Here is a 12,238-nt window from a genome sequence, read left to right on the forward strand (position 1 = left end):
GGACTGTCTGTGGGGTTTATGGCAGAGTGTGGGGCCGTGTGGGGTCCCTGGTGGGGTGTGGGACCGTGTGAGGGGTCCCTTGTGGGGAAGGAGGCTCTCTGTGGGGTGCCTAGTGGGGTGTGGGGGCTCTGGTGGGGTGTGGGGCCGTGTGAGGGGTCCCCCATGGGAATGGGGACTGCTTGTGGGGCTCCTGGCAGGGTGTGGGGCTGTGTGGGGGCCCTGTTGGGGTGTGGGGCCATGTGAGGTGTCCCCTATGGGGAAGGGGGCTCTCTATGGGGTGGTGCACGAGGACCCCAGGAGGCATGGGGCTGGGGGACGGCCCTGGCTGGGCAGGCTGAGTGGGGGGCTCGGGGCCGCCATCGCCCCGTCGAGGCCTGCCCGCTGCCCGCCGCCTGCCGCTCTGTGTTCCAGAACAAGATCGTGGACCGGTGCGAGCGGCTCCAGCTGCAGAGCGCTGCCATCGCCCGGCACGTGGATGAGGTGCTGCCTGCCAAGGACCAGGGCGTCCTGGTGAGTCCCTGCCCCTTCTCCCAGCGCAGCGTGGAGCATGCTGGCCCCGCGTGCCCCCCGTTCCTGGTGGAGATGCTGAGCTCTTGCGGGGCTTGTTGGTGTGCAGGGGTTGTCCCTCTCCTACCCCACAGCTTGTGCAAGTGGAGTGCCAGGGTGCGCCTGCGATTCCTGCTTCATCTGCCTAAAAAATGCACACAAACAGTGAATTTCTTGGTGTTAGCCATCAAACATCCCACTAGGACCAGTGTCTTACCGATTCCTGATTTTATTTGTGCCTCACTGTCACTGAGGACAAAAGACAGTTCTCGTGGTGGCTCTGTTTCTCGCTAACAGCGAATCCAGAATGGTCTGCTGAGGGATGGGACTCTGGTCCCTCGCGGGTTGTCACTTAGGTACCAGGGTTAGGCCAGGAGGCAGTGGGCAGGTTTGGGACTGGTTGTCCACTTTACCTCTCCTTGCATCGTGATGATTACTGTGGCTTGGGCTCAATTAACAGAGTAATCTTAACAGCTGAGCCCACAGAAAGCCAGCAGAAGCGGTTGGTGCTCTTGTTGGGGTTGAAGCAAGGCTGATGTTTCTCCTCTCTCCTTGCTCTGGCAGAACGCAGCCAACGCAGCGCGGGAGCTGGTAATCCAGAGGCTGATCTTCGTGGGGAACGCGTGTGAAAATGAAGAACAGCGGTTGCTGGAGAAGGTGCACGTGGAGGAGGAGCGGGTGCACCAGAGCATCCTGACCCAGCGGGTGCACTGGACTGAGGCTTTGCAGAAGCTGGCTGCCCTCCGAACCTACCTGGTGGACATGATCACCAACCTGGATGACCAGGGCCTGGTGGTGAGTACTGCTCCTTGTACCGAGGGACAGGTCAGTCAGCCCAGAAGTGACCTAGACTTTTTATCGTGGATATTATGGGACTTAAATACAGTGTTCAGCAGCTTGCTGCACTGACAGCAAGGAGGCAGAGTTGGAACAGGACCTATGTTTGCAGGCCTAGCTCAAGGAACCTCCTTCACCTGGTCCTGACAAGCCCCTGTGGTTTCTTGGTGGTTCCTAGAGCATCTGCTCTGCCCAATTCTGCTTTTGCTTGCGGTGAGGTTCAGAACCACCCAGGCTCAGGTCTCCAAGCTCTTGGCTTGAAGCTGCCGGCTCTCAGATGCCCTTAGGCTCGACAGCCAGGACGGCTATGGCTTGAGAGCTGCTCTTACAGCAGTCGGTTGGGCCACCAGTTTTCTAGTGTTTTGTATAGTTTTAATCAAAACGTGACCCTTGGGAGCACCTGCAGCTCTTCTTGAAGGTCTGCCCTGTTGTCTGGCATACCTCTGATTGGGGTATTTACTGTGCAAAGCAGCCCATGCTTCCCTTCACTCCGTTCCTTTTCTGGCTATTAAATTGTCTCGGTTTACCCAAGCGATTCCTCTCCTTGTAGACGCGAGCGGGTAGGCATTGCACCTCCTCTTCCTTGCTCTCAGCCTCTGCTTGCCACATGCAGCTTTGTGAAGAGGGAGGCAGCAGCTCTGCTTGGAAAACAGAACCGATCCCACGGACAGAAGGTAGATGGCTGTTCCTTTAGTGGGAAATGCAGCTTCTGTCCTGCTCCGGCATCTTAGCTGGCTGGGCCGTGGCCTCACTGTAGAGAGTAGAGGTTGGAAAGCAAGATCCATCAGGTGCCTGTGGCAGAAAACAGCGAGACCCTCAATTTCTCCTTTTGCCACGTAGTGGAGGGGAAATAGGCATGACACATTCTTTGCCTTGGATTGTTGGAGTTGGTGCTTGTGTCTATCAGGAATCGATACGTGTCATGTCACAGGCAAGTGAAAGGCTCGTAGAGCACCCTGCAGCTCATATTTGAGCAGGGACCAAATATTTTCCTACCACTTTGCTAATTGGGCTGTACCTTGAGAACACACCATTGCCAGCGGGTGCAGAAACAAGGGGACTGATCACGAGGTTATCTGGCTCTTGGCGTAGGTCCTCGGCAGCTTCACCCCTTATTGAAAGCTTTGGGGGTTGGTTGCTGCAAGCACAGGATGTTCTTGCAGCGTGCCCTAACGGGGTGGGGGAGGAGGGGGGACCTCAGGGCTGGGGTTTTCACACCCTGGGCAAGGCAGGGTGCAGCGGTAAGAGCTCCCAGATGCAGACAGGCTGGTGTCCACCACAGGGTATGGAGTCAGAGCTGGTTCCTTGTGGGTCCAAAACTTTCCATCTGTCTCAGCTCTCCCACGTGTTTCCCTTGTGCCAGACGATCCAGCCGTACTTGTGGCCTTCTGCTCTCACACCGCTTGCACGCGCAGCAGAGCGGTGTCAGGCGCTGTCTGGATGCTCCCATGCCCTTCTCGAGCTATTTGTCACCCAGCCACCCAGTCCCACTGGTGCAGCAGACATTACCCCTAGCTAGATGTAGAAGATGTATCGCCCTCAGCCGTTCCCACTCATTTTCTGAGCCAGGGAGTGCGAAGTGCTGCAGCTGAAGAAAATGGATGTTGGATGCTCCCCCTGCTCCCCAGGGCCAGCACTGGGGTGCGGAGTGGTTTCTCTGGGTCAGGAAGGAGAACGGTGCTCCCTGGGTCCCAGGTTTGCTGTGCCCCAGCCTGTGTTTGGGATTTTATCTGTGGGGATTTCAGCTGTGATGACTCTTTCTCTCCTTGTCCCCAGCGTGCAGAACAAGAGATCTTCGAGAGGTTAGTACCTGGCTGCTCCTGGTCCTTTCCCTGACCCCTGCTCCAAGCTTGCCTGCACCCTCCGTGGCTCCCGCTGCGAGCAGCATGCCATTGCTCAGGCAGCAGGTGACACCCCCCCTTTCCTCCCTCACGCTGCTTTCGTTGAGGACAAGGGCAGAGCACAGAGATGCCAGTGTGGCCTCTTGTCTCTGCTTCACGTGCTGCGCTGCAGCTCAAGACGGGGAAGTCTTGGCACCTAGAAATGCTCCATGTGCAATGTCTCACCGGAGGCATTGCCAGATGCGCTGGCCCTTGCTTACGGGAGACCTTCTCCAGCTCCACAGGGCTCCCTGGGAGATGGAGCAAGCCTGTCCCTGGCCTGTTGGCAGGAGGTAGGATTGTCCGCCTGGAAAGCTGGCGTGCTCCGTGCCTGGGGGGCTGCTGGCACAGCATCGCCCAGGGGGGCAGCGCGCCCGAGCTCCGCACTCGGCGCTGCCTCCTTCCCCAACAGAGAGATTGTGTGGAGGGGAGAACCAAGTGCAGGTGTCGGCATTTCTGGCAGTCATCATCAGTAACGTTGGGCTGCCCTTCCTTGAGAAGGCAGCTTGGTGGCTGCATTTTTACAGGCATTTATTTCCGTGGCTGCTGCAAGGGTGCTAGCTAGCACGGGTTGGACTCTGCTACCCAGAGCACTTTCAGGAGTATTTTTGCCTGGAGCCTGCCTGTAGAGAGTAAGAAATTGGCCACAGCACATCACCAGCAGCCAGTGCCAGAGCCTGTACTTACAGCCGTGAGTTCGTGTGTGTATTGCAGGCCACAGAACCCAGCAAATCTTCAGTCTCCTTGCTGTGCTGTATGAAACCTGGAGTCCCGGCTTGCTCTCCTGCTGTATCCCCCTTCGCTCTGACAGCGAGGCTTTGTCGATAACGAGGGAAATCTGATTCCCTCACTGCAGGCTGTTCATTGTGCTCCTCTTGTACCTTGATGGCCACGCTCAGACACGTTTAATCTGTGCCTGCTGAGTGAGGAGGCTGTTGACTCAGGCTGCTGGGATTGTATTTTGAAACACTGAGGTCCTTTCAGAAGGGACTGTAATCAAAGCCAACCGAAAGTATCACTTGGGAGGAAAGTTTGTCCAGAACCCCCCCGTGCAGTTTCTCTGCAGCAAGTGCTCCTCTTGCAACTGCTCCAGCTCATATTTCTGTCATACTTCCTAGTGATCTTAAACACCACCCAGCACTGGTCAATAAATCATTGTATTTCGAAATAACGCTTGTGTTCCTTTGCTAGGACAGAGGTGGCGGAGGGAATCTTAGAGCCACAGGAGTCCCCGAAGTTAAACTTTAATCAGGCCTGTGTTCAGAGTCCGCTGCTGCATCGACTGTGGGCCTCAGCTGTTCTCTGCTGCATCGCAGGTCAGTGTCTCGCTCGGGTCTCACGCTCTCTGGGGACTCCTGCATGCTCGTTCATGTTGTGCCCAAAGAAACATCCTGATGCTGTGTCGAAACATCCTGATGCTGTGTCCTGCCCAGGACATGGGACATCCTGCCCTCCTCTGCTGTCCCAGCCTCTGCTAGTTGCTTGGAGCCCCCCAGCCAGGGGGGCAGCAGCAGCTGTAGGAGGTTTGGGAGGGGGGACAGCGGCTCGAAGCAGCTGGTTGTGGCTAAGAGGAGAACAGGGGTTTGAAAAGACCGTGTCTTTTATCAGCTCTGTCGATTAACCTCACTTGGTTTCTTTTGCTGTTTCCTGGGTCACTTGGTGACAGCAGTGAAGCTGATGCTGCCGTAGGAATCTCTGTCACAGAAATTCCTCTTTACCGCCTTTGGCATTGGCCTGCTGGTGATTTTAAAAGAGGGTGAACTCACCCGCGTGGCGTCTGTGAGACGCTCTGACATGCTGGAATGAGAAGTGAGTAAATGCAGTAGCTTTCTGATCATAAGCTGAGATTGTGGCTGTGCACGAGCTGGTGGTTTGTTAGAGACGTTTGTGATCTGGTTCAGCTCTTGCTGTACAGCTGAGGTTGCATCGGAGGCGTTTGTCAGGCCACTGACGTGCTCTGGGTACAGTTTTACCAGGTTGGTGTCAGCTCTGTTGAGCGGGGGAGAGACATTCTTCCAGCTGTGATCTGCTTGAATTGCTGATTGTGAAATGTTTGCTTTTACTCTTGCTTCCGGGCCATCGTTAGAGTGTTTCAAGTGTATTTTTTTGTTCCTCAAAGGTGGCAATATCCTTCACAATTTGAAAACATTTGTCCCGTGTGCCACCTCGTGAACAATCCCTGGGGTCATCTCCCCAAAGCTTTTGCATTAACCTTTGATTTTTGCTCATCTCGCTCTTGATGCTGATGAGCGGTTCACATTTTTTCCCTGTTTCCAGGTCCCTCTCCAAGGTGTGTGCTTCTGGCTTTTATTGCCCTTGTGTTTTCCAGTATTAGCTTGAGAATCTGTGCGTACCGGACAACACCATCATTTGTTTCTTCTACTGCAAACTCTGGTGTTGCTCTCCCTTTGTGATTAATTTCCCTCTGTTTTGAGTCTTTGAGTGCTGGCAGTCATGCAAACTCTTGCAGTTGAACACTGGCAAAGTCGAGCAGGTTCTCAGCAGATGTTCAGAGCTGTCGAGCCATGTAGGACACCTTTCCCTAATTCTCTTCGTTGTGACATGGTTTTTTTAATGAATTCCTTTCCCAATAGCATCCTTGTCAAATGTAATGACTCTAAGGCATTCGATCCTAGTAATGGGTGTGTTGGGGCTATTATTACACTCTGGTTTGGGTTTTGGGTTTTTTTTTTTGTGGTTACATTTAACGTGTCGTTATTGCATGCTGAGGCTGCCCGCCATAACCTTGCTTATCTCACTAGTCCATAGTCCACCCAGGACCTAGCCTTAGAGATTTAATATTAACTGCAGTGGTCCTAGCTTTCGTTAAGACACAGTAATGTTATGTTTCACTTGGTGGTCCCTCCTCCCAAAGGCAGTTGAACAGATAGCAGTCTTGTTTATTTGCTTGAAAAAAGTAAATTCCTAGCCTTGCCGGTTTGCCCCTGTTGCCTCTCAAAAACTTGGAAACCAGAAGGTGAAAGAACCTCCATTTCGCTCTCAAAAATAAACGTGATTCCTTTGATGTCTTTACTTGGCATCCAGGCTTCTGTTTCGCTTACGTTTGGGGTTGGCAGCTTCTTCCTTAAACCAAGAGATGATGTAAATCTCCTGGCACCGTTCTGGGAGGGATCTTGGTTCATGGCCACCCGCATCAGTCCTGCTGGGGGGCAGGTAAGCGGTGAGGCTGGCTGGAGACCTGACGGAGGACCCTCTGCAGAGGTGACACAGACTGAAGCCATCCCAGCTGGCTGAGACGTTGGGCTGCCACATGGTGACCTTCTGCCCCAGGGACCAGGCTGGGTCTGGATTCCACCTTGGTGCCTAAGTCTAGGTCCGAGGATTTTAATTTCAGGTGTGTGAGTTTGGAAATGGGAAATGGAAAAAATTCTTTACTGAAAGAGTGGTTAAACATTGGACCAGGCTGCCCAGGGAAGTGGTTGAGTCCCCATCCCTGGAGGTATTTAAAAGACGTGTAGATGAGGCGCTTAGGGACATGGTTTAGTGGGCATGGTGGTGTTGGGTCAACAGTTGGACTCGATGATCTTAGAGGTCTTTTCCAACCTTCATGATTCTATGATTCTATGAACTTGGATTTTTAAAAGTAGTAAATGTGCTGCAGCTAGCACATACCTACTTGACAGAGATGTCAACCATCTTCACTTACTTACCTGCTCAGCATCCCTCGTCTCTCTAAAGTGGCAAGGCCACTCTGATGGGTTCTGTACCCAGAGAAAATAGATTTGGGGGTGAGATGAATTCCCGGTGGAATTGTTCATCAGAATGTATGGGAATATCCGGAGGGCAGATTTAATCGTGACAAAACACTTGTCTGTGTGGGAAAATTTGCTGATCTGAATTACTCTGCTGTTACTCTGCCAGCACTTCCCCTCTCTCAGGTGCTCCCCTGGAATCATAATTCCAGAACGAAGCTACGTGGGTGTCATCGGGGCGGTATTTCCTCGTGCAGATGATCCCTGTACATGAACACCAGAATGCAACCCTGTACCTAGGTTAGATATGTGTTGCACCATATGAGGTTTAGTGCCCTCCTTCTGTCAGAGGAAGATAAAGTCTCGTACTGCTCCATTTTCTATGAATTCATAGCAGTGTTTGGCTTCCTGGAAAGTCAACCTACAAATAGGCAGCATGGGCAAATACAGCTGTGGAGACCTACGGAGGGCACAGCGTGGCGGGCAGGCTCGCTGCAAAGCATTTGGCTGCTGCTCAGTGAAATAAATCATCAAACGAATGAGGTTGTCGGCTTCAGCTGGAAGGGGATGCTGTCTTCAGCTCCTCTTTCTGCTCGCTGTTGCCCACGATAGCTTCCACCTAATGTGCAAGCGTGCGTGGCACTTCCACGTTGTGCAAACTGATAATTCGGCCTCGGTTCGTCTCCTCCCAGGGAGCACCAGGGCAGGTGCAGCCCTAGGAAACCCCTCGACCAGCGCTGCTGCTGCTGGTCGGTGCTGGTCGGAGGGATGCTGACCTGCGTCCGCGTAGGTGCTGTGGAGCAGGTCGGGTTCTGGGACGACCCCGTTCAGGGTGCAGCGTAATGGTTTGATTCTTTAAGGGCCTCATCCTGCCACGTGCTGGATGCTGAGCAGAGGGTGGTTGGGAAATGGCCGGAGCAGACGTGATATGGTAGAGCTCTTGCTGGCGGCAGGGCTGGGAGAGCAAATGACTCACCTGCTCCAGCCTTGTTCCCATGGCGGTTTAAGACCTGAAATGAATGAAGTGAAGGTGGGGGAAGGCAGGGCGAGGAGGGGCACCCGCAGGTAGAAACTCGGTCTCCCCGGGAGCGGGTGAGTCAGCTGGGCATCAGCCTCGTCTCTTTGCCCAGCGGACTTACAGAGAGAGGGAAACACTTGTGCAGTTACTCAGCACTCGCACCGGGTCTGCAGACCCGCTGAGGGGTCTCGCGGGGGGAGCGTGCAGCCAGGGCAGGGCGAGCGGTGCTGGGTGCTGTCAGCCCACGGGTCTGCAGTGGAGCAGACCCCGGGCGGGTGCAGGCGTCCTCCGGGCCAGCCTGGCTCTCACCCCGGGCTGCAGCTCGCTGGGTTTGTGCTGTGGCACGAGGGCAGCTGGGCAGCCCCTTAATTCACAGCAAAACCAAATCGGGGCATGGCCGTGCTCACCTCTAATGCCTGGTGCCACCTCCCGCGGCTGCTCCAAAAGGGCTCGGGGTGGGTTGATTAATGACTTGGGCTGTATAGGAGGAAAGGGGTTTCCCCTGCCCAGCCCTCCCCGTTCCTCCTCGTTCCCGTATTACCGGCTTTGCAGGTTTTCTGCAAACAGCCCTGCCGTCCTTGCGCAGGCTCTTGACTCGCCCTGGCTGGGGGGAGAAGTCGGGTCCTCCTCACCCGCAGTGGGAGTGGGAAGGGACGGGGCTCAGATTTGGGTCTCTCCCAAAAGCGGGATGAACCGAACCTGCCGAGTTCTGTTTCGTGGGGATTTGGGCCAGGGTCAGAGTAAGATGAGCAGCGCCTTCTCTGACTCTGCAGGACTTCCAGCGCAAGGGTGGAGAGGCGTCTGGGGAAATCTGGGCTTTGATGAGTCTCTGCATTGTTCTGGCCCTGGCTTGAGAGAGGAGGCTGCGGGGAGCTGCTGTGCTGGCACCTAGCCCGAGCCCCCAGCACGCTGTCACCCCGGGGGAGCAGACTGTGTCTCTGATGGCTGTGACTTCTTCAGGCAGTTCAGGCAGGGGCCACTGAGCCGGCGCTCACCGTGTGGCTTCTCTTGCAGGCTCACAGGAGATTCACATCGATGAGAAAACTGTCAGCCCCAACCTCAGCCTGTCAGAAGACAGGAAAACCCTGACCTTCAGCCCCAAGAAAGCAAAGGTGGACTTGGACTGCCTTGAGCGATTTGACCACTGGCCCAATGCTTTGGCCACTGCGGCTTTCCGCTCAGGAGTCTGCGCGTGGAAGATCAGCGTGGAGAAGAGCTGCGCCTACAAGCTGGGGGTTTGCTACAGCTCCCTGCCGCGGAAGGGGTCTGGCAACGAAGCCCGCCTGGGCTTCAACACCGCTTCCTGGGTCTTCTCGCGCTACGACAAGGAGTTCAGGTTCCTGCACGCCGGTCACCCGCAGGCGGTGGAGCTGATCAAGTCTCCGGCCGAGATCGGGGTGCTGGTTGACTTTGCGGGAGGGGAGGTGCTCTTTTACGACCCCGATTCCTGCACCATCCTCTTCTCCCACAGGGAGACCTTCGCGGAGCCCCTCTATCCCGTCTTTGCTGTGGCGCACCAGAGCATCTCGCTTGTCCAGTGAGCGAAGCGTTGCGCTCGCTGCGGGGGGTGAATATACAATTGTATATACAGTGACTGTATATACACTATACAGTACCTTTATGGGGGGGGAAGGAGCCCAGACAGGGCTACTGGCTTGTGTACGGTGGTGTTCAGACAAGACCTGCCTTCAGACTACACCTGTTCTTCACGTGTTTTACGGCATCTCGGTTTTACGGCAGCTTCCCCCTCCTGGAGGCTACACCCACCCTGCGTCTGCCGAGCCGGGGCCAGGGGCCAGGGTAACACCTGGCTCTGCCAGCTGCTTTTAGGTGAATCATTTAATTCCTCTCCTACCAAGGGCAGCTTTCCAGCCTGACGGTGGGCTTTAGAAAACAGGAGAAATATTAAGAGATGTGTTTGGAGAAACGGCAGGGAGGAGGCACGTGGAAGGGGACATCACTGGGACACAGCTGGAGCCGAGCCGGGGCCAGGGGCCAGGGTAACACCTGGCTCTGCCAGCTGCTTTTAGGTGAATCATTTAATTCCTCTCCTACCAAGGGCAGCTTTCCAGCCTGACGGTGGGCTTTAGAAAACAGGAGAAATATTAAGAGATGTGTTTGGAGAAACGGCAGGGAGGAGGCACGTGGAAGGGGACATCACTGGGACACAGCTGGAGGCACACTTTTGGGAGGAACCACCCTATGCCAGAGCAGGGACAGTGCGAGGGGCTGTCACCTGTGACCCTGTGGGGGACCCACGCCAGGGCAGGGGCAACCCTGAGGGGCTGTGGCCCACGGAGGAGCCCATGAGAGAGCAGAGGAGCAAGAAGCAGCAGAAAGAAACCTAACCTGAGCTGCTCCTTGCCTTGCCAAAGGGAGCGGGAGGTCGAGTGTAACGTGGTGAAAACAGGGAGCTGATGTTAGGCAGGGAGGAAGGAGAGGTGTTGGACTGAAGTTGAGCCAGGGAGAAAGGCAGGAAAGGTGTTTCCCTAACTGTTTAGAATTTGTCATCTTTATTTCTCAATACCCAAATCAGTAAAGCTTGCTAACTGGCACTATATTAAGTGAAACTGCCCAGCTCCAGACTGTTTTGCCCACAGCAGGAGGCCTGCAACTGCCTCTGGCCACCGCTGCCAGGAAGAGGGGGATGCTGGTGAGGTGGCAAACCTGGGGTACACCGAGGCATGCGGGGCCTGTGCGCGGGTCTCCTGAGTGCTCTGTGCGGGCAGACCTTCCCTGGGACGGGACCAACCCCAGCTCTGCTGATGCGCTTGCACAGGGGGATGCTCGAGCCTCTCCCCGGGGTGACCGAGAAGGGACAAACCTCAATGTCCGCCTCCATCCCTCCTGCCAGAATGAGCCTTCTTGGAGCGCAGCTTGACCCAGTCCCCAGCTCCATTAGGAGAAGACACCACCGCCAGTCCTCTTCCATCGTGTTTTTAAAGCTATGAAAGAAATTGGCAGCAATGCTGAGCGTCGGATACATTTTATTGCATTAAAACCCCTCCTGCTCCGCAAGCAGCGCTGCTCCCTGCGCTCAGAAGCACTCGCTTCTTTTCCCTGCCCAACCAGCAGCAAGAAATCCCACGCCAGGACCGGTTCACTGCTCAGCAGCAGCGCTGGTCCTCCTCTGAAACGCAGCTACCCCTTCTCAATAAGAGCCAGGAGGTGGCTGAGCGTGGGCAGGATGTGCTCGGGGGGCACCCCCGGCTCCTTGCCCTGCCCGGCAGCCCGGAGCAGAAAGCCGTGCATGCCCACGGCTCGGGCTGCCCTGTAATCCCGGGCATAGTCATCCCCCACGTGAGCCGCCTGCTCCGGGGGGACCCCGCCGAGGCGCAGGGCTTCCTCGAAGATCCTCCTGTCCGGCTTGGCGAAGCCCACGTCCTCAGAGGTGAGGACGAATTCAAAGTGGTGCCGCAGGTTGCACTGGGAGAGGACGTTTTCCAGCCGGTTATCAAAGTTGGAGACCACCCCCATGCGGAAGCCACGCTGGCGGCACCGGCTCAGGGTCTCGCCAGCTCCCGGCAGCACCTCCCAGTTGCGGGCACTGCAGAAGTCGCGGTAGAGGTTTTCCGCCATCAGCGTCAGGACTCCGTCTTCGTGCACGCCCGAGAGCCTGAAGGTCTGCTTCACAACGTCGACCCACCACTGCTGGGAGCTCAGCCCCCGGCCCCGGCCGTAGTTGGGGAAGCGCCGGCTCTGGGCTCCGTACGCCTCCCGGAAAGACTGACCGAGAGCCTCCGGCTGCACCCGGACCCCGTGAGCCCGGGCCTCGGCCGCGTAACTCTCCCCCACCGGCTGCCGCAGCCGCAGCAGCGTGTCCTTCACGTCCCACGTTAGTAAGCGGAGCCTAAGCATGGCTTCAGTAAAGCTCAGGACTAGGGGAAACCTAGAACAAACAGGGAGGCGAGAGCCAGATGCTCTGCCGAAAGCGAGTCGGTACGGAGCGTGGCTCACGCCGGTCTATCAGAGGGGTGTGGGCACCGGCCCTTTGTCCACGTCGCACCCACTGGTGTCAGCAGCCCCCGTGGGGGGCTCAGGCCCCTTCTGGGGTCTGCATCGCGATACGGCGGGGGAGCAAAGGCCCCACTCCGAGTCCCAGGGTGCAAAGTCTCCCGGGCCGGGGCAGCTGCACCCCTCCGTGGGTGCTGCAGCGGGGCCCTGCGTGGGGCTGCTGGACGACCGGGGGGGGGCGGGTGCACCTGGGGCCGTACCCACAGTGTACGGGGGCCGGCTGTAGGGGG

The 12,238-nt window shown here is 56.3% G+C and overlaps 3 protein-coding genes across 3 annotated transcripts in view; 1 reads left to right on the top strand and 2 right to left on the bottom strand.

Annotated features, from left to right (window-relative positions):
- Positions 1 to 302: 302 nt before the first annotated feature.
- On the top strand, positions 303 to 9,535 carry BSPRY (B-box and SPRY domain containing). Its single transcript, XM_009283631.1, has 6 exons — positions 303 to 329; positions 412 to 510; positions 1,111 to 1,341; positions 3,160 to 3,185; positions 4,455 to 4,579; positions 9,009 to 9,535. Exons 1-6 carry the CDS (start codon positions 303 to 305, stop codon positions 9,533 to 9,535), a joined length of 1,035 nt encoding a protein of 344 aa, XP_009281906.1.
- Positions 9,536 to 10,964: 1,429 nt separating this feature from the next.
- Positions 10,965 to 12,145, bottom strand: HDHD3 (haloacid dehalogenase like hydrolase domain containing 3). Its single transcript, XM_009283615.2, has one exon. The coding sequence runs from the start codon at positions 11,850 to 11,852 to the stop codon at positions 11,136 to 11,138; it is 717 nt and encodes a 238-aa protein (XP_009281890.1). The 5' UTR covers positions 11,853 to 12,145; the 3' UTR covers positions 10,965 to 11,135.
- ALAD (aminolevulinate dehydratase) overlaps positions 11,857 to 12,238 on the bottom strand; it is a 9,706-nt gene continuing 9,324 nt past the window's right edge. The window contains exon 10 of the mRNA XM_009283632.2: positions 11,857 to 11,883. Coding sequence (XP_009281907.1) covers positions 11,857 to 11,883 — 27 coding nt within the window. The remainder of the gene's footprint in view (positions 11,884 to 12,238) is intronic.

The sequence above is a fragment of the Aptenodytes forsteri genome, unplaced genomic scaffold (assembly GCF_000699145.1).
Source record: "Aptenodytes forsteri isolate BGI_AS27 unplaced genomic scaffold, ASM69914v1 Scaffold518, whole genome shotgun sequence".
Taxonomy (NCBI): Eukaryota; Metazoa; Chordata; class Aves; order Sphenisciformes; family Spheniscidae; genus Aptenodytes; species Aptenodytes forsteri.

Excerpts from the sequence above, each read along its gene's own strand:
- BSPRY (XM_009283631.1), top strand. The coding sequence starts at position 303 with ATGGGGCTGGGGGACGGCCCTGGCTGG. Across the intron at positions 1,342-3,159 it reads TGGATGACCAGGGCCTGGTG|CGTGCAGAACAAGAGATCTT; the intron begins GTGAGTACTGCT and ends CCTTGTCCCCAG. Across the intron at positions 4,580-9,008 it reads TGTTCTCTGCTGCATCGCAG|GCTCACAGGAGATTCACATC; the intron begins GTCAGTGTCTCG and ends CTTCTCTTGCAG.
- HDHD3 (XM_009283615.2), bottom strand. The coding sequence starts at position 11,852 with ATGCTTAGGCTCCGCTTACTAACGTGGGACGTGAAGGACACGCTGCTG.